General features: G+C 43.0%; 1 protein-coding gene across 2 annotated transcripts in view; it reads right to left on the reverse strand.

Annotated features, from left to right (window-relative positions):
- The window catches only part of LOC141139185 (cytochrome P450 2K1-like), an 86391-nt gene that overhangs the window by 17364 nt on the left and 47153 nt on the right, over nucleotides 1-21874 (reverse strand). For both annotated transcript variants that reach the window (XM_073625094.1, XM_073625095.1), the window contains 3 exons: nucleotides 14937-15113; nucleotides 13684-13825; nucleotides 1091-1275 (listed from right to left, as the gene is read on the reverse strand). In XM_073625094.1, coding sequence (XP_073481195.1) covers nucleotides 1091-1275; nucleotides 13684-13825; nucleotides 14937-15113 — 504 coding nt within the window. The remainder of the gene's footprint in view (nucleotides 1-1090; nucleotides 1276-13683; nucleotides 13826-14936; nucleotides 15114-21874) is intronic.

Here is a 21874-nt window from a genome sequence, read left to right on the forward strand (position 1 = left end):
CACCGGTCTATTTCTGAGCACAAGAGTCACCAGACTGTTTGGAACTTTTTGCAACATATTCTTTTTTGCTATACCAATTATTTGGAGTATTGCAGACTTTTTCACTTCTTTTTTTGCATAAACGTTTTTTATATATATTTTTTTGCACGGACTGCACAATAGCTTAGCACTGCAGATCACATCAGTATACATGCTGGTGTCATGTATTATTTATTGATGGTTTAATTATTTTTAACTGCTTTATTGTATTCTTATTGTTGATTTGTCACACTGATTAGCTTGAACCAGTTATTTTTTATAGGGGGCTATTTATATTATATGTTTATCATCACAATAGTATTGGTGTTGCACCTTTAGTTCACACACCCCCCTAAAAGGGAGTGCTATTAACCCCATCCTTTATTTATCTACACAGACTAGCCCCCTTGTGGGTCTACTAGGGGAGGTTGCATACCTTTTTCTTGCTTTTCTATCCCTAAGCACAGAGTTTCTGTTAGATGATACTGAATGTCCTTGAATTACTTGTATAGCACTACCTATGCGAACTAAATCGCCTCAGGGTGCTTTTGCTGCCGATGTCCATCTGTGGTATAGCACAGTCCTTTGCCCCATGGGGTCCTGATAAGCTTACAAACACATACACATATTTATTTCGACAGATCTAATTAACCTACCAGCATATCTTTAGAGTGTGGGAGGAAACCCATGCAGGCACAGGGAGAACATGCAAACTCCAGGTAGATGGTGTCATGGTCGGGATTTGAACCAGCGACCCTATTGCTGCTAGGTGGAAGTGCTAACCACTACACCATTGTGCTGTCCTTGATTGATCCCAATGTGGCTAGCAGTTTAGATTTGTTGTGTCCTTGACCTTTTATTTGATATTAATCCTACACAGTTCTCTGCCTGTCTCCCCTGTATCCAAGCTATGCCAACTGCCTTTGGATCTGACCTGCCTACACAGCCACAAACCTGTCATGCTGCTGTTTACTGTCTGTATCTATAGTGGGGTACTAAAAAGGGCCTCCAATCCCTGTTCCTGGACACCAAGTCCCATGCTTTTTTGTTACATACTGCATCTTACACTCACCTTTGGAATGTTGTACCCTCTAAATGTGACATCTTTAGCAGTTGCATGTGGGATATTCAGAGGTACAATATTAGCAAACCTCTGGATTTCATGAATGACGGCATCGGTATACGGCATCTGCTTCCTGTGCTCAGTTTGGGGTTCAGCCGATCCAATCACTCTGTCAATTTCATTTTGAACTTTTTCTGTCCGAACAAAAAACAAACACATGTCAGCCTGATGTATGTTTAGCAATTATCGCAACTGCATACATTTAAAAGAAAAAAAAATAAGTATAGCAATATCACCATTTAGTACTGTTACTGTGACCCACAAGTTGCATCAAAAATCAGTAAGATACATATGAAGGAGGACAACAAAACATCTTGTTTGCAAACTGTGCAGTGCAAAGCAAGAGGATCCAACCTGCCTGCAACCTGTTTTTTTCCCCCAGCATAGTGCCTAGTGCCAAGGTATGGAAGAGCCCTGGGGCCATCAAAAAAAAAAAAAAAAAAATCATAATTTTTTTTTTTACAGTTGAGTTCTGAGCTTAAAAAAAAAACGTACTTTTTTTTTGAGTATTCTGAGTTTAACTACTTCAGCCCCGGAAGAATTTACCCCCTTCCTGACCAGAGCACTTTTTGCGATTCGGCACCGCGTCGCTTTAACTGACAATTGCACGGTCGTGTGTCGTGGCTCCCAAACAAAATTGACGTCCTTTTTTCCCCACAAATAGAGCTTTCTTTTGGTGGTATTTGATCACCCCTGCGGTTTTATTTTTAGCGCTGTAAACAAAAAAAGAGCGACAATTTTGAAAAAGACGCATTATTTTTTACATTTTGCTATAATAAATATCCCCCTAAAATATATAATTTTTTTTTCCTCAGTTTAAGCTGATATGTATTCTTCTACATATTTTTGGTAAAAAAAAATCGCAATAAGCGTTTATTGATTGTTTTGCGCAAAAGTTATAGCGTCAACAAAATAGGGGATAGTTTTATGGCATTTTTATTAATATTTTTTTTTTTCTACTAGTAATGGCTGCGATCAACGATTTTTATCATGACTGCGACATTATGGCGGACACCAGATATTTTTGACACATTTTTGGGACCATTGTCATTTATACAGCAATCAGTGCTATACAAATGTACTGATTCCTGTGTAAATGACACTGGCAGTGAAGGGGTTAACCATTAGGGGACGATCAAGGGGTTAAGTGTGTCCTGGGGAGTGTTTCTAACTGCGGGGGCGGGGGGCTGTGTGTGGCACGTCACTGATCACTGCTCCCGATCACAAGGTGCAGAGATCAGTGACACTGTCACTAGGCAGAATGGGGAGATGCTTGTTTACATTAGCATCTCCCCGTTCTTCCTCTCCGTGAGACACATCGAGTCCGCAGGACCCGCAAACCGACTCACAGAGCTTGCCGCGGGCACGTGCCGCCGCCTGAGCACTCTCGCCTCTTAAAGGGCAACGTACAGGTACGTTAGTTTGCCTGTACGTGCCATTCTGCCGCAGTATACCTGCGTGAGGTGGTCGGCAAGCGGTTAAATTTTTTTTTTTTTTTTTTACAGAATTCTGAGTTTCAAAGTCAAAATTCTGAGTTTCAAAGTCAGAATTCTGAGTTTCAAAGTCAAAATTCTGAGATTCAAAGTCAAAATTCTGAGATTCAAAGTCAGAATTCTGTGTTTATAAATTGAGTAGTCTCTATTAGGAAGATTTTAGGACCAATGAGCAATATTGTAGTACCCACAGACCATCATTCTGCAGACATACATGTTGCCCCAAAATGAGGGAATTGTGAATGGCTAGAAGGCAACAGGACAATGTGTGTCTTTGGTCATAACGAATTGATCAAAATTACTTGTCTGGACTAATACAGTTGTTTCACGGTAAATTAACCTCATATCAAACATAAAAAGCAGTCATTCTGACCCATTAAGTGATAGCATAGTGGTTAGAGTAATAGGCTTGTATTGTTGAAGTTGTGGGTCCTAATCCATTTCACAGCACATTTTTTTAGTTATATATATTTTTTCAATATATATATTTTATATTAAACATATTTTAAAATATGAGTTAGTGAGGGCCTAAATTGTAAATTGATGTCAAGGTATATTAACAAAGACATATTGATAAAATTGTTGTATATGCTGACTACTATAAATTAGAGAGTAAGGATTTTTTTTTTTTTTTTTTACAAATCTGTGTATATATTAGGGTGATCAGGGTGATTAGGGTGATTAGGGTGGCAGTTCCCAATTTTAGGAGACTGTCCCTGGAAGCTGCATGATAACCATCATGCCTCACAACTTAGCCCTGGGCTCTGCTCTATAAGGTAATCTGTGCATGTGTACTACAATGTACATGCACACGCCAATATCTCCCCTTCACTGATTGGCTGGCTGCCTACCTATCCTATTGGCCAGCACTGTGCTACAAGGGAAGCCGGTCCGGGACAAGTGGGGGGCAGAAGGGACATGTGTCCTGGGCGTTGAATGGAGGGGCTAGAATTTGGTCACTCATCCCACTCTTCACTCACACACAGGAATGACTGCGTCACCCATTAGAAGGCGCAATGTGCGATTGCTGCTGAAGGGAGGAGTCTGCTTCCTCCTCCATCTAACCAGCTGTGGTTTTAGGTGTTTGGGGGCAATTGGACCTCCCCTTTCTCAAGCCAGAAGTTTTTGATGTCACTGCCAGCTGAGAGATCCTGACTGGAGTCCGAACCTAACTGCTTTCCACCATCTGTTACCGCTAAACTGACAGCTGTATTGCGGTTCTTCTCTCTCACCCGCGGCTTTTGCCGAAAACTGGGTGCACACATCCCAAAAATCATCCGAAAATGAGGAACCTGAAGACTTTCGGCCTCTGTGTACAGATCACTGTCTGACAGAATTCTCTGAACTTATGGTTCAAACACGTAGAGTGACTGGGCCCTTACAGGAAGATCCTCCTTCCATAATACAATAGAAATTACCACTAATGCAGAGCTAAACAAATAACACACAGAGTTTATAAAATATTTTTATTGTCTTTTAAGGGAACCTGTTAGTGCAGTAGCTTTTATATCTATTTATTTATTGCCAATCAGCAGAGGGGAGATATTTGTGTGTGCATGTACATTGTAGTTCACACACATAGTTTAGCTCGGGGGTCAGCAACCTGTAGATCATGGTTTGGGCTTGCTGATCCACCATTCCATCATTCCAGAGCAGCAGAGTGCAATACAGAGGGACTACTTGTAAAGTTGGGGCTGTAGTAGGGAGCAAGAGCCGCATAAGCCGATGCCTCCACTGCAGTGCTGGCTCCTGTCCCATGTGGAGTGATACCAACCACACTCCACCTCTTATCCCGGCTAGCAGTCTCCAGAGTGGTGCCAGCAGCAGGAAAGAGGAGATCTTCAGGTCAGTGTGAAGCAATACACTGGGTATAAAAGTATAGGGCTGCTTTTACACTGATGTGCTGCAGTTTACCCACACTGCGGGTGCAGTGCAGTGTACCTGCACCTTTCCTGCGGCTTTGCTGCGCATACCATAGACTTCTATTATATCCTGCGGGTTTGGTGAACTTTCTGAATGCAGGAGTCTTGATACGCAGACAGTGCACCACACCTGCAGTATATAAAAGAAGTCTATGGCAAAGTGCAGCTAGCCCGGGAAAGTTGCAGATACACTGCGCTGCACCCGAGGTGTGGGTAAACCGCTTATAGTGCAGAGACCCGGGCTAAATTGTGGGGCATGATGGTTATCATGCAGCTTCCAGGGACATTCTTACCCAGGGACAGTCTCCTGAAATTGGCAACTGTCTTCGGGGAATTGAAGATATCACACTAATCAACCTGATCACCCTAATATATGCACAGATTTTTTCAAAGATAATCTCTACTCTCTAATTTATAGTAGTCAGCATATACAACAACTTTGTGTGCTGAATTTATTAATGTCTTTGTTAATATAATTTGAAATCAGTTTAGATATATGGAAAAATACAATTTAAGCCCTCACTAATTCATATTTTAAAATATGTTTAATATAATACCAATGTATTGAAAATATATATATATATCTACAAAAATGCACTCTTACCTGGATTAGAACCCACAAGTCCACCAATACAAGTCTGCTGCTCTAACCACTAAACATTTGTCTAACCCACAATGTATGCATTTTTTTGTATGTTTGATATGAGGTTCATTGTCTCCAACACATCTGTAGAATTTTGATTTTGAAACTCAGAATTCCGACTTTGAATCTCAGAATTCCGACTTTGAATCTCAGAATTCCGACTTTTAAACTCAGAATTCTGATTTTGAAACTCAGAATTCTGACTTTTAATCTAAGAATTCTGGGTTTAAAACTCAGAATTCTGTAAAAAAAATTAAACTCACAATTCTGTATTTCAATCTCAGAATTCTGGCTTTTAAACTCAGAATCTTGTAAAAAATAAAAATAAATGTAAACTCTGAATTTTGTAAAAAAAAATTAAATTTTTTTTTTTCAAACTCATAATTGGGTAAAAAGAAATTTTTTATGATGGCCCCATGGCTCTTCCATACCAAGGAGACCACTTAACGACCGCCCAGTGTAGATTTACTGCGGCAGGGCGGACGCTCTGCGCCAGATCACGTACCAGGTACGTGATCTGACACTTCCAGCTCTTGGGTTCATGCGCACACTACAAGCGACCCACTCCTGCTATGATTGAACACAGCGGGAGCCAATCATTAGTTCCGGCGGATGCAATGTCTGCCGGGACCCACCGATCGTTCAGGAGAAAGGCAGAACTACAATTGGAAACAATTGATATCCATGACAGATTGTAGCTTCTGACATGCCTGCTTTTATCTAACGAAATGTGAGTACCCTGGCTGTTTATTATTAAATAAATTCACCCTGATTTTAAATACTACATCATGAGGAGTTGCCTTTTTGTATTTCATACATGTACCTATGAATTTCCATTTGGTGAGACTACAAGATCCAATTGAAGTGGTTCTGTGGTGCTGTTTGACCACCTGTAACTCAGTGGTCCATTTTCTTTGGTAAGAGGCCTGGTGTGTTGATGTTTGGTGGAGGATAATTTCATGCTCACCTTATTGTGTCTCTGTCAACACCATGGGTGGTTCCAGCTCTTTCCCTGAACAAGCACTCTTTTTTTAACACTATGGACTCTTACTTTATAATTTTATGTTTTTAGCGCTGCATACATTCATCCTTTATGCTTTTTATTGTTAACATACAATTTATGCCATAAAATAGGGGACAATTAGCGCAAACAAATGTAAAATCACAAAAAGTATGCAAGCTGAACACTTTATTTAATCACATATGCCTAAAAACGTATAATAAAATGGAGGTAAGTGCAGCGCAATGAATGAAACTAAAAGAAAAAAACAAAAAAACAATCAAAAGTCCAATGCACATCCGTAGTGAGCAATGTCTCCTTTCAACTTGAACTTTCAAGTTGAAAGAAGACATTGCTGGAGGTGGCAGCAGTGGAGCGGTCAATACCCATTTGTTATACATCTCTGCTGGCCTGGTCATCCACACCTCTGACATCCCCCTGCTGGACGGTTGTATCATCAGGCTTCATTGAGGATTCCAGAGACGGCACCAGTAATTACCATCATCCATGTGGGGATACATGTGAGTTTGACCTCTGCTTGCAGAGGTGCACAGAATCTGGTAAGCGCATTTTTGTTTATCTGGGTGAAGCTGAATATGACCGATTGTATCATTGGAGTCTATACATCATTTATTTGTCATAAGGATATTTGGCAGCCACCACACTCCGGATGTGCATTGGACTTTTGATTGTTTTTTTGTTTTTTTCTTTTAGTTTCATTCATTGCGCTGCACTTACCTCCATTTTATTATACAATTTATGCCAGCTGCTTTATTAATGTTAGCGCAGTGATTAATCTTGAATTTATTGTATGTTTTTGGGTAGCAGAATACATATTGACCTAAATTGATGAAGAAATTAGATTTTTTTAATTGTTTTTATTGGGAATGTTTTATAGCAGAAAGTAAAAAATATTGTTGTTTTTGTTCAAAATTGTCTGTCTTTTTTAGTATATAGCGCAAAAAATAAAAAACGCAGAGGTGATCAAATACCCCCAAAAGAAAGCTCTATTGGTGGGAAAAAAAGCACTATTTGTGGGGAAAAAAAGGACATACATTTTATTTGGGTAAAGCGTTGCACGCCCGCACAATTGTCAGTTAAATTAACGCAGTGCCGTATCTCAAAAAATGGCCTAGGCATTAAGTGGGGGATAACCTTCCAGAGATTTGAGAGCAAGCAGGCACTGTTTTATGCAGCTTCTGGCTCTTAATTCCAGCTGTCATTGATAGATGGGGACCAATGTGAGTGGTTCTCTAATCTGTGACCACTACGTGTGCTCTGACTTTGTGATCACATGCAGGATGGAGGCTTCCCTGACAAAAAACAAGCCGTCAGCCTGGGAACTTGAAATGGATCCCTTGCAGTGGGGCTGCACCTGCACTGCAAATTTGAGTGTTCCTTTAGTCTAGGGTAACTTTTTTGTTTTTTTGTTCCATTTTTTTTTTGTTCCATAACTTTTTGGATACGTTTCCCTTGGCCTGTAGGGCAATGCGGGAACAGGATATTGGGCCAGTTTAAAAACCATGCTTGGGATGCGATTCTCCGAGCCCTCCCCCTTGTCTCACAGGCTAACCCAGCTTTTTATTCTTCCTAGTGTGTACAGGACCCCAGAATTTCTGTGTGCTATTGGGCTAAGATCTGACCCGACGTGTCCAAGATGTGGTAATTCGGGTTCTCTGATACACCTACTCTGGCGCTGTCCCAAGCTTCGGAGGTATTGGGCGGAGGTTGTGGGCATGCTTAATGGGCTTCTAGATGTTAACATTTTAGTGGCTCCACCGTTTGTACATGCCTATTTGGCTAAGTTGACTACTCTGCACTTAGGTCACCAGTTCAGATCACTCTTGTGCGTGAGCTGTTCGTGGCCAGTAGGCAAATTGCCCTTAAGTGGAATTCTCACAGCCCCCGACCCGTTCTGTCTGGATATCAGAACTTAATAGATGTATTTCTTATGACAGACATACTTTTTTTCTCAGGAACTCCTTAAAAAAGTTTGAAGCAATTTGAGTACCTTAGTTAGAGCATATGAGTTCTGAAATGAGTTAGTCATTAATCCCTTCTAAGCATTTGCTCCTACGCAGATCTCTAAGAGCATGGCACACAGTCAGATTATTTCAAAATTTATACCATGTCATTTAACTTGCCTATTGTGCTGATGATTGGGAATAACCTTTGTATTTGTTGTGGGTTTCTTCTTTTTTTATCTTTGCTATTTTCCTTTTTTTTTTTTTTTCTCTTTCATTGTATTTCTTTTGTTGCGTGTTTTATTTTATATTTGACAAATATCTGTAACTATAAGTAAAATTAAATAAAATCTGATTTAAAAAAGAAAAAAAGGTCTTGGGGAGAGTATAAGCTAATTTTCTTACCTGTTTCTCCGCCCCACTAGCAAGTGGTGAGTCCCCCATGCTTTGGTGGTGGACTGTCTCTCAGTGTCATTATGCTCAGTGCAGGGCTATGCTGCTTGCATTGGTCTTGACATCAAGACCTTATGCCGCGTACACACGGTCGGACTTTTCGTCTACAAAAGTCCAACGGACGCCGACGGACTAAAGCTGGCTGGTAATCCGATCGTGTGTGGGCTTCTCCGGACTTTCAGCAGACTTTTTCAGCCTCAAATCCGACGGACTTTAGATTTGAAACATGCTTCAAATCTTTACGTCGTAACTACGACGGACCCCGAAATCCGCTCGTCTGTGTGCTAGTCCGACGGACAAAAACCCATGCTAGGGCAGCTATTGGCTACTGGCTATGAACTTCCTTATTTTAGTCCGGTGTACGTCATCACGTACGAATCCGTCGGACTTTTGTGTGGTCGTGTGTAGGCAAGTCCGTTCGTTAGAAAGTCTGCTGCAAGTCCGCCGAAAGTCCGCCGGAAGTCTGTCGGACAGGCTGTCGGACTTTTGTAGACGAAAAGTCCGACCGTGTGTACGCGGCATTAGACAGCTGGCTTGTAGAGGAGAAGACCAGTCTAGCAATGTGGAAGGGGAAATGATCAGGTAAGCAAATCTACTTTAACAAGACCCTAAACCTAAATGAGCAATTAGCCCTTTCAGTGTAAAACGATAATTCTCCCGCTCTACAAGACTCTGGTCCGGCCGCACCTAGAGTATGCTGTCCAGTTCTGGGCACCAGTCCTCAGGAGGGACGTACTGGAAATGGAGCGAGTACAAAGAAGGGCAACAAAGCTAATAAAGGGTCTGGAGGATCTTAGTTATGAGGAAAGGTTGCGAGCACTGAACTTATTCTCTCTGGAGAAGAGACGCTTGAGAGGGGATATGATTTCAATTTACAAATACTGTACTGGTGACCCCACAATAGGGATAAAACTTTTTCGCAGAAGAGAGTTTAATAAGACTCGTGGCCACTCATTACAATTAGAAGAAAAGAGGTTTAACCTTAAACTACGTAGAGGGTTCTTTACTGTAAGGGCGGCAAGGATGTGGAATTCCCTTCCACAGGCGATGGTCTCAGCGGGGAGCATTGATAGCTTCAAGAAACTATTAGATAATCACCTGAATGACCGCAACATACAGGGATATGTAATGTAATACTGACACATAATCACACACATAGGTTGGACTTGATGGACTTGTGTCTTTTTTCAACCTCACCTACTATGTAACTATGTGTAAATAAAGTTGCACTGCAAGAGATAATTTTCATGTGTTCCAGAAGTTTGGCTCTAAGGAGACATCTGGTGGATCTTTAATGCCCCCTTGCACCCTGCTGAAGCTGATCGACAGTGTTAATTTCATCAACAAAAACGATTTGGTCAAAGTTTTCGTCAGCGGCATTTTTATAGTGACGAAAACGAAACGAAAAGTACAGCACATCTTTGTCCACTGACGAAAACTATGAAGAAAATCAAATATGTTTTCGTTAACGAACGAAAATGGGATGAAAATGTAAGGCAGGGATGTTTACCTTTGTGAACTAGTTTCAGGTTTTCACAGAGCTCCGCCTGCTTCCCAGCAAGCAAGCATGTAAAATCAACTGTGTGCACCATCTGAGACGACTGCCAGAGACCAGAGAAGAACTATACATTATATGCAGGCCTCCTGACTCCCGACGAGACTGTCCCACTCACGAGTCCCGACTCACGAGATGACCGCCCACGTCCAGAGCAGAGAGCAGACTGTGAGTGTGTAGTACTAGTGTACATTACCAGTACAGCGGGCCCGAGGCCTCCCCGCAGACCACCGTCAGTCCAGAGCACTGTGTGTGCATTACAGGCCTCCTCTGACTACTGGCAGTGGCATCTATGGCACTGTGCATTACAGGCCATCCCTCAGACCTGAAATCACCACCCAGCACTGTGCCGCATTACAGGCATCCTCTGACCAGTGACCACTGGCATGGTGGCATTCAGAGCACTGTGCATTACAGGCCATCCCTCGGACCTGACGCCACCGTCCAGAGCACTGTGCAGCATTACAGGCCTCCTCAGACCACCGTCCAGAGCACTCTGCAGCATTACAGGCCTCCTCAGACCGTCCCAAGCAGCTAAATCTGTATCTGTGAGTTTGTTCAATTAATTATTATCCTTAATACCATTTTTTTAACTTCAGGAGTATATATTGAGTTTGGAAATTTGAGAGAAATGCTTAACTGCTTGCCGACCAGCAGCCGCAGTTTTCCTGCGGCAGAAAGGCACAGCTGGGTGAAACAAAGTTACCTTATGTCGCTTTGCCTTTTGGCCAGAAGGCACGCGTGCATGCCCGTAGCATGTGCCGGGAGCAGATGCGAGTGCCCGGCGGGGCGCGATGACCACCGGGCACCCGCGATCCCTTGTAACAGAGCAAGAACCGGGATCTGTGTGTGTGTAAACACACAAATCCCGGTTCTTTCAGTGCAGTAGAGACAGATCCTGTGTTCATACTGTACTAAGTACGAACACTGATCTCTCTCTCCTCCTAGACAGTCCCATCCCCCCTACAGTTAGAACACACCTAGACAACACAGTGAATCCCTTGATCACCCCCTAGTGTTAACCCCTTCCCTGCCAGTGACATTTATACTGTAATCAGTGCATTTTTTAACACAGATAGCTGTATAATTTTCAATGGTCCCAAAAATGTGTCAAAAGTGTCCAATTTGTCCGCAATATCGTAGGCCCTATAAAAATCCCAGATCACTGCCATTACTAGTAAAAAAATAATAATAATAAAAATGCCATAAATCTATCCCCTATTTTATAGACGCTTTTGAACAAACCAATCAATATAGTTTATTGCAATTTTTTTTTACCAAAATATATAGAAGAATACATATCGGCCTAAACTGAGCAAAAAGTTCGTTTTTTTTTTTAAAAAGTGGTATATTTATTATAGCAAAAAGTAAAAGATATTGTGTTTTTTTTCAAAATTGTCATCTAGTTTTGTTTATAGCGCAAAAAATAAAAACCGCAGAGGTGATCAAATACCACCGAAAAATAGCTCTATTTGTGGGAAAAAAAGGATGTCAATTTTGTTTGGGTAATTGTCAGTTAAACTGACGCAATGCCGTATAGCAAAAAATGGCCTGGTCATTGAGCAGCCAAATCTTCCGGGGCTGAAATGGTTAAAGCAGAGTTCCACCCAAAAATGGAATATCTGCTTTAAGTGTAGGTGACCCCCTGACATGCCACATTTGGCATGTCATTTTTTTGGGGGTGGAGCGGATACCCTGTTTTTACGGGCATCCAGCTTCCACTACTCCCTGGCGCCACGGCGCTGGAAGGAAGATCACCTCTCCCCCCTCCCTCTCTGCAATCTTCTGGGACACGTCACAGGTGCCATAAGATTGCCCAGCCAATCACAGCACAGCTCACGCATGCGCTGTGCACGCCCGGCTGTGAAGGCACAGCCGGGCACCCACAGTAACAATGCCGGCGCTGTGGAGACGAGGAGGAGAGGAGCGGGGCTTCATGCGCCTGCATCGCTGGACCGTGGGACAGGTGAGTGTCTGATTATTAAAAGCCAGCAGCTACACTTTTTGTTGCTGCTGACTTTTAAATGGGTGGAACTCCGATTCAAATAATGCATTACAATTGAACTAAACACATTCGATTTTAGTTGACTAAAATGATTTTATTTGACTAAAATGTACTGGAGATTTTAGTCTACTAAAATACGATGAGGGACTAAAACTAAAACGGCATTTTAGTTAAAGACTATGACTAAAACTAAAACACTTGCAGAAGACTAAAATGGGACTAAAACTAAAATGCCATTTTAGTCCTAAAACTAATGCCACGTACACACGGAATTCCGCTCAAGCTGTTTTGCATACACACAATCACACTAAATTCCGACCGTCCAGAACAATGTGACGTACACCACGCATGACGGGACTTGAAAAAGGAAGTTCAAGAGCCAGTGTGCCACCCTTTGGGCTCCTTCTGCTAATCTTGTGTTTATCTCATATTAGTAGAAGTTTGTTAGTTTTACCAGACTGAGCGATTCCTTCTCGTACTTGCTTCAGAGCATGCGTCATCTTTGGTCCGTCGGAACAGCATACAGACGCGCGGTTTTACCAATAGTAATTCGTTCTGCTGGAAAAATGTAAAACATGTTCGGAAAATGCATCGGAATTTTCGACGGGAAAAGTCAGATGGGGCGTACACACGATCGGAATGTACGATGAAAAGCTCCCATCGGACTCTTTCTGTCGGAAATTCCGCTCCTGTGTACGTGGCATAAGACTAAAACAAAATCGAAATTTGCTGCCAAAACTAACATTGCTGATCAAACCCAGACTATCCTTGATCTGCTGCTTCCCCAGCTACATCCTCTGGTGTTTGACAGCTCTAAACCTGGAAGTGACTACAAATGAGCTCTTCCAGTTTTGTAATTTAAAGGGAAGATTACAAAAAGAGAGTTTGCTGGTTTTCCACTGTTCTCCATGATGACCTTTGTCATGGAGGCCTGGGACAAATGGAGGAGGAGAGGAAGAGGAGGACATACACATAAAAGTAATCAGGTAGCTATACAGCTTCCTGAATCACTTATACAAGTAAGCTGACAGCACAATAAAAATATAAACAAACTCTTGACTGCTATATGGCTGTGAGTTTGTCTATATACCACAACAGTTGCAGTGGCAGCAGTGAAAGTTAGGGTGACCTTGTCACAAGAGTAGTATGGGACTGCCATTGATGGCCATCTTTAAAAAAAAAAAAGGTTGTTGGCTGTATGTGCCAGGCATCTGTTTTCTATGTTACAGACCTGGAACATGCATGCTTTAACATGCATTCCCAGGAAAGAGTTACATTTATCTCAAAAATTGTTTCAGGTTAATGACTCAGGAAGCCAAGGCTCAAAGTCATTTCAAAAGAAATTGTTAGCGGAGACTGCTTCTATGATTTTTGAAGACAAGCTTTCTTTAAACCACAGGGTTGTGAAGCAGGGGTACAGCATGTAAATGGCAATGCCACTAGAGATGAAAAAAACAAAAAACGATCACATATTGTAATTTGGCATATCTTAATTTCTTTTTCTTACTTTGTATTTCTGGGTTTTTGATCATTAGTAGGAGACCCCATCGCAGAGTGGTGGATGTCGTCTCCATTCCAGCAACAAAAAGGTTGCTCACCAGCATGCCTAAGTTGTCATTGTGGAAGTACAAAGTAGATTCTGGCTTCCCCTACGCATAAAAAATGGGAGATGAAATATGCATTAAAAATCAATATCCTGTCCTAAAAAGTCAATATTTCATCACATCTTACTGTTATAGTCAGGGCTGTAGTTACCATAAAACCCTCCTTGGCCAGTGCCTAGGTTGGCAGGATTAGAGGGGACATCAAAAAGCCTTAACACTAAAAAATTATAATGACTTTTCTTATTTACATGTGCACTTGTAGACATTTGTGGTTAAATTCAGGAAAATTATTTGAAGGGAAAGATGTGCAGAGGATGATGAAAGGAGTCAAAAGTCTCTTTGGAGTTATGGAAAATTAAAAGGTTTATTAAGTTAATAGCAGAAAATATCAAGATTACATTTTCTGCAAAAATAAAAAGCATGTTAAAAAAGAAAATATGAGTGTTCGTATCGTGCTTAAATGAAGATCACAAAATGAAGGTGACAAGAAAACAAATAATAAATAAAAAAAAACAAAAGACATTGGGTGTTAGGATGAATTAGAAAGCAACAAAGGGAATATATCATTCAACCCCGAAGGGGCTGCTGAGAATGACCCAGGTCCCACTTGTTAGTACAAAAGCTGCCTGACACACAACTGTCATAGTTCCAACCACACGTCGATAAACACAGGGTCAGTTTAGGACAGGGGTCTCCAATCTTTCTAAGCAAAGGGCCAATTTACTGTCCTTCAGACTTTAGGGGGCTGAACCATGGCCAGTGGTAGTAGAAAATGCCCCAGCATCAATGCCCCTTCATTGGTTTTAATTGGAGGAATAGTGCCCCATTGTTTTATATCAATGAGAAGAACAGTGCTTCATCATTGATGTCAGTTGTTGGAATAATGCCCCAAGGGCCAAAGATTTATATATGCCCATTATCTAAGAAAAAAATCACTCAGCATAATGCCCCATGCTGAGCTTACATTTAAAAATATCCCCACTGAGAACTGGTGGTCAGCACCTGTGTAGGCCGCTAGCTATGTTCCCGTGCTGTGCAGTCAGATACAACCAATCATCAAGGTTCTCAGTCATGTGATCACTATTAATCCTCATAGAGAAATCGTGAAAGGGATAAAAGAAACAGTTAACAGTAATTGACAAAACAAGACTTGTACCTCTTGCTGTTTTGCCAGAAACACATCGATAAGGTTCCTTTGGTCATTTATGTCCAGTGTTTTCTTCTGTTTAGTAAATACCTCCCTTATAAAAGCTTGCATGACTTCAAAGTTTTGAAATACTTTTTGATGGCTGCCGGGGAATAAGCCTATCAGTCTTGGAAACATGTTATAAAGCTTAAGGGAAGAAAAAAAACATTTTATCTTAAAATGCAACTCATGTAATTGTATAGTACTATCAATTATTATGTTTAAAGTGGATGTAAACCCTCACATATACTAGACATGTGCACACTGAAATATTTTGTTTTGGAATTTCCTTTTCGTCCAAAAAATACATTTATTTAGTTACTCCCGAAATTCGTTTTTATTTATTTTGTTTAGTTAAAAAATGCATTCGTCAGAAAATCAGAAATAATTAAGGTCGGATCTGTCATTGAAGGCTTATGGTGTCTGTCCAATGTTCTAAAAAGATTTGACAGAGCAGCTAAATTGTACGATGCCGCAATCGTACATTTCCGGTCGAATGTTCCGCCTACAAGCTATAGTAGAATTCTAATGTTGTATGACACTAGTAATAATTATATTTATTAATTATTATTACTAGTCAACCAACATTAGAATTCTAAAGCCTATGGGCGGAGAATTTGACCATTAATGTGCGCTCGCGGGGACTGCTTCGTCGAATCTTCATGTCGAATCTTTTCTCTCTATGTCGAATAATCTTGGACTAATAGAGTTAGGTTAGGCATGTTCAACCTTTTTTGCTATTGTATCTAAAATGTCGAATCTATAATGTCTAATAACAAGGCCGCGGAGCACAACAGCAGCCACAGGATGCCTTTCAGCTCATCCTCCCAAGCCAAACTGCATAGCGAGTCCTCCTCTGGGATGTCCAGCCATTCCACAAGGAGCAAAATCAAAGCCAAGAAGGGACTCACCAGCTAGGCCGCAGCCTGACCCAGAGATGGAGGTAAGCGGGCTAAAAAACCTTGACACAGCCCAAGATGCACAGAATGAAGATCCCATAGCTGACTTCCCCACATCAGACAGACCCATATATGACACAATGCTGAAAAATATGCTAATGTACCTGCGATCCTCCTTACAAACAGATATGATCAGAGGAATCAACAAGTGCACAAGGGAGGTAAAAGCCATAGGTCATAGGTGGAACATGTTGAAAAGAAGATGTAGTAATACACATCTTCATACAACATAATGGTGGAGGCTCACACAGTACAGGGTGAGGACATAACATGGCTGAAAGACAAGATTGCAGACCTACAGGACAGATCTAGAAGAAATAATATCAAACTAAGGGGTATTCCAGAGTCTGTCCTACCAAATCAGCTCCTCCAATATGCCCACACCCTGTTCTCCACCTTGGTACCAACGCTGACAGCACAGGACCTCATAGTGGACAGAATTCACAGGGTCCCTAAACCTTTCTCTCTCCCAGAAGAGACTCCAAAGGGATGTCCTTTTAAGATGTCCTTTTAAGGGTTCATTATTACCATGTAAAGGAACAAATCCTACAAGCATCACGAAGACCAGACAACATCCCTCCACAATTCACCACTATAAGGCTACTCCCTGATCTCTCCAGGCATACACTACAAGGCCATTGCAACTTGGCAACCATTACTAAAGCATTAAGGAACCACAAAGTCCTCCACAAGTGGAAATATCATGCAACACTATCCATCACACACAACAGGACCACAACGTCAGTAACAAGCTGGAGGAAGGGATCACAGCCTTACGACATTGGGGCATACTCCCTGATCAAATCTAATACCAATCATTCCCAGCAAGACCACATCCAGTCCAAAATGCATGGCAAGTAGTATCACACAAGCGCTCTAACAAGAAAAACAACGGTGGAAGCTCGTAAGTAAGCAACACAGCTAATCAAGATCATCTCCGGTTTTAGGAGCTTACCGTTCTTATCTCCTTTTTTCCCTCCAAATACCAACATAGATGTATCTGCCCAAGGATCAGTTGTAAGATCCATTTCTTATGTTGTCTACTTTCTATGCTTTTTGTTATCTGTTTGATACACGCAGCTGTATTAGAAGCAATTTATACCCATCTGATAATGAAAATAAGCTTCACATAACCTCTCCACATCACACCGAGTCATACCAGAGAAGATCATGTGGACGCAGTGAGTACCTACACCACATAATTATGCGACAAAACGCACCGCACCTGCAATGACCATCACCTGCCTTTCAATTGACGCTCGGGGCCTAAACCACCCCCCTAAAAGATTTTTCATGTGGAAAGAAGCCTGTCACGGGCATGGCCAGAGCGGAGGCTGTTGGAGAGGACTGTGTGCAAGCCTGTTGCCCACCGATTATGGGCCCTAGCATTTGAGGTGAATGAGAAATCCAGTCTGAACTGTATTAATCGGACTCAGTCATGTATATATTGTATGGGGACTCCTTACTGTATATTTGTGTCCCTGAAGAGGGAGGGGGGATTCCTCCAGCAGCCCCCTGCTGATAAGACTGATTCATTCTGCTGGGACACATCCTGTGAGGAGATGCTGGTGTTATCAACATGTGTTTATGTTAATTGAGAGAGCTGATCACATTAGCCACCAGCCCTGGCTAATAGACGAATGGTCTAGGCTGAGGAGGGGGGAGATTGTTGTTTGTATTGTTAATTGTATTAATGTGTGAAGCTCGGTGCCCACAAGACTGTCATCTGGTCTGGGTACATTTTGTAATAAATTAGGTCATGTTAATTAGGTTAGCTTTGAGTCATCCCTGCTGTATAAAGGTCTGTGAGATCTCAAAATAAAGGCAGTTCTGATGTACTCCAAGACTGGTGTTGTCTAGTTCTTGGGGTTCCTATAGCCAGATCCATTGGGCTCGTGTTCCAGAACTTAGGAAGCGGTATATGGCGGAAGCACTCAAGCGGAGTGTGGGGCGTTCCGTGACATTGGTGGCAAGCAGCGGGAAAGCTTCCTGAAGTCTGAAGTCTGGGACATCCAAACCTTCAACTGGATCCAAGATCAGCATAGCAGACTTCAGTCACCCCAGCGGAGATATGGACCTGGCATCAGAATTCCCGGGGCTGCTGCGGATCATCCTTTCAACGTACACCAGGACTGTGTCTGAGGATGAATACCTGGAGCTCAGGCAGCTGATTCGGGTGGAGCTCTGGATTGCAGCCCTCCATCTCGCTGGTATAAAACAGGGCAAGTGCTTTCCAACCCAAGAGCAACGGGCCAGTGACCAACGGGCATTGCGGATGGCATTCCTGGGAGAGCAGCCCCAGGAGCAATGGGTGACTGAGTTGGACAGGTTGGTCCAGCAGGAGATAGAGCTGGACAATCGATATCGGGCTCTGCAATGGCACGCAGAGGAGGGATATTTAGGGGAGACAACAGAATGCTCTCCGGAGGGATATGACTTTGGCGGCCCTGGATTGCTGTGGGAGAACCTTACAGATCTTTTTATGTTTGGCGATGAAGGGGAACCTGACCTTGAGGACATGAGAGACTATAGAGAGTCTATGCTCGGTCTTGCAGGGGTCTCAGAGCTCAAACCTGATCTGGACCATTTGCTAAGGAAGGAGCAGCATCTGGAAAGGGCATACAGGAAACTGCTAGAACAAGTTCAGCAGCATGCCAGAGAATCGGCAGTGGAAAATCCGGAGATTGCCGTCCCCAAACCTGAAGTGCTGACAACAGGGCAGAGCTCTGCTAACCTCTGTCCAGAAATGATAACATCTTCTGGGTTCCATGGACAGGAGATGGTGAACCCCTATTCCCCGACATCAGTTGCAGAGACATGGGATTTGATAGACTTTTCTGCTGAGGAAGAACAACCTGATGAGCCTCCAGCAGAAGAGCTGCTATCAGGGCCAAAGTTCACTGTGTTCTGCCCAGCACCAACAGTGGCTTCGGCCTTCCTGAGAGAAGAGGTAGTCGGCGTTTCTCCCACAACACTGACAGGGACATGTGATTTTCTGCCAGCAGCATCTATGGAGTTAAAACAAACTTCTCCAGCTGAAGATCTGGTAACTGAACAGAGGGTCCAAGACCTCTGTCCCACACTTTTACCACTTCCAGAGACTGGGGATTTAATAGACATTTCTGTAGAGGAGGAACCACCTAGCAAACCCCCAGCAGAAGTGCTGGCAACCGGACAGAGGGTCCAAGACCTCTGCCCCACACCTGCAGCAATTGTGGAGGCTCAGGGTGAGAAGATGGCAATCACTTCCCAGCAGCAGATACAGGGGGAGAAGGGAGAGGAGGTGTGTGTTGTCCCTCCCCAACAGTTGGCCAGGGTGGAGGAAGTGGGCTTTCCTCCCCAGCAAAGATCCGTGTACCTGGGAGACAGTACCATCGACATGTCGTCCCAGCAGCCAGATGAGGGAATGGAAAAGGAAGCAGCCGGCTCACCTCCCCAATGGCAGCTACACAGTTTGGGAGTGGAGGAAGCCAGCTGCCTGCCCCAACAGTTAGCCGGAGCAGAGGATGCGGAGTCCCCAGCAGAAGTGCTGGCAACAGGGCAGAGTGCTACCAACCTCTGCCCAGCACCGGCAACAACTACAGAGTTCCAGGGAGGCGGGGCAGTCGGCCTCCCTCTCCAACAGTTAGCCGGAACAGATGGTGTGGGGTTTCCAGCAGAAGGGCTGGCAACAGGGCCGAGGACTGCTGGACTCTGCCCTCAACTAACAGAGGATGGATTTCCTGTGAAGGTGGATGGAACTTCAGTCTCCACCTGTATACCCCAGGGATGCTGGGCAGTGGGCCCAGATCCCCAACAGCATGACAGAGTGAGCCCAGTCACCCTGTCTTCTCTCCAGCGGCAGATATGTTCTCTGAGAGAGGCAGAGGATGGCTGGGTGAGTAATGCACTGTTTGGGATAATTTGTTTGGGGTACTGTGTGGGTACAGGCAGTAGAGGACTGGAGCTGTTTACTAACTTCGGAGTCAACCCGTCTGGGGTCTCCTCCTGTGTTAGTCTCCTGCCGAAAGGGGAGAAATGTCACGGGCATGGCCAGAGCGGAGGCTGTTGGAGAGGACTGTGTGCAAGCCTGTTGCCCACCGATTATGGGCCCTAGCATTTGAGGTGAATGAGAAATCCAGTCTGAACTGTATTAATCGGACTCAGTCATGTATATATTGTATGGGGACTCCTTACTGTATATTTGTGTCCCTGAAGAGGGAGGGGGGATTCCTCCAGCAGCCCCCTGCTGATAAGACTGATTCATTCTGCTGGGACACATCCTGTGAGGAGATGCTGGTGTTATCAACATGTGTTTATGTTAATTGAGAGAGCTGATCACATTAGCCACCAGCCCTGGCTAATAGACGAATGGTCTAGGCTGAGGAGGGGGGAGATTGTTGTTTGTATTGTTAATTGTATTAATGTGTGAAGCTCGGTGCCCACAAGACTGTCATCTGGTCTGGGTACATTTTGTAGTAAATTAGGTCATGTTAATTAGGTTAGCTTTGAGTCATCCCTGCTGTATAAAGGTCTGTGAGATCTCAAAATAAAGGCAGTTCTGATGTACTCCAAGACTGGTGTTGTCTAGTTCTTGGGGTTCCTATAGCCAGATCCATTGGGCTCGTGTTCCAGAACTTAGGAAGCGGTATATGACGGAAGCACTCAAGCGGAGTGTGGGGCGTTCCGTGACAAAGCCTTCAAGCAGAGGGTGGACATCCTCTGTGTGCAGGAAACTCTCTTCCAACTTACCAAAACCCAGATTTGCACACAGGGACTACCCAAATGTATTTTTGGCTTGTACACCCAACCACAAAAATGGAGGGGTGCACCTAGCCATAAAAAACTCCCTCTCCTTTCAACTCAAGGAAACCCTATTAGATGAAGGGGCAGATACATCATCATAACTGGGGATTTAAACTTCAAACTGTATACACTGGTAACACTATATGCTCCAAACTCTCACCAACTCCACTTTATCAGGAAAGTACTCAAAAAAAACAACTTTATGAAACATGGAAACCTCCTGGTATGCGGTGACTTTAACCTAACCTCGGATCCAAAATTGGACACCACTACAAGCAAAGCCAACGGCACGACATCCCTGCAAATATTACTCCATACAGAGGAACTGTTTGATACATAGAGATGCCTTCATGCTAATGAGAAGGACTACACCTTTTTCTTACATAGACACTGTTCATACGTATCGACCTGTTTTTGACAGACAAGTGGCTCTTGCAACAATTACTAAATGTCCAAATACATGACATTACGTGGTTGGACCATGCTGCAATATCACTGTGTGGCTTAGAGAGTGGGGTGTCTCATCTTCCTCCCCTATCTGGCGCTGCAACACTAAATTATTACAAGAACCCCAAACCTACACAAAAATCTCTCAGCATCTCCAGGAATTCTTCCTGACTAATGATAGATCAGTAACTGACCCATATATCTTATGTAATGTATATAAGGCCGTCATGAGGGGCATATTCATACAATTAGGGGCCAGAGAAAAAAAATGCTACATGTCAAAACATAACACATTGATATCCGAAATCTATACTATAGAAACTCAAAACCAAAAAATCACCTACAGCCACATTAACTAACACACTTTCCAAACTCAGAGAAAATATGAGAGAACATCTCTTACAACAAATTTGACAAACATCTCAGATGCCTGAAACTAAACTACTATGCTAATACTAACAGGGCAGGCAAATATTTAGCCAACAGACTGAAAGCAGCACGCACAAAGTCCAGAATAGCATACCTGAAACATCTCACCCAACACTACAAGATTACCAATCCACAAGACATAGCAAATCAATTTGCCGAATACTATGGAGCATTATATAGTATAACCTACACAAAGATACCTCCACTCCACAACCAAATACAGAGAAAATACAAAAATTCCTACAAGGAATAAAACTTCCTTCTCTTTCCAAAACTGACCTAGCTGAG

The sequence above is a fragment of the Aquarana catesbeiana genome, linkage group LG04 (assembly GCF_042186555.1).
Source record: "Aquarana catesbeiana isolate 2022-GZ linkage group LG04, ASM4218655v1, whole genome shotgun sequence".
NCBI classification, from domain to species: domain Eukaryota; kingdom Metazoa; phylum Chordata; class Amphibia; order Anura; family Ranidae; genus Aquarana; species Aquarana catesbeiana.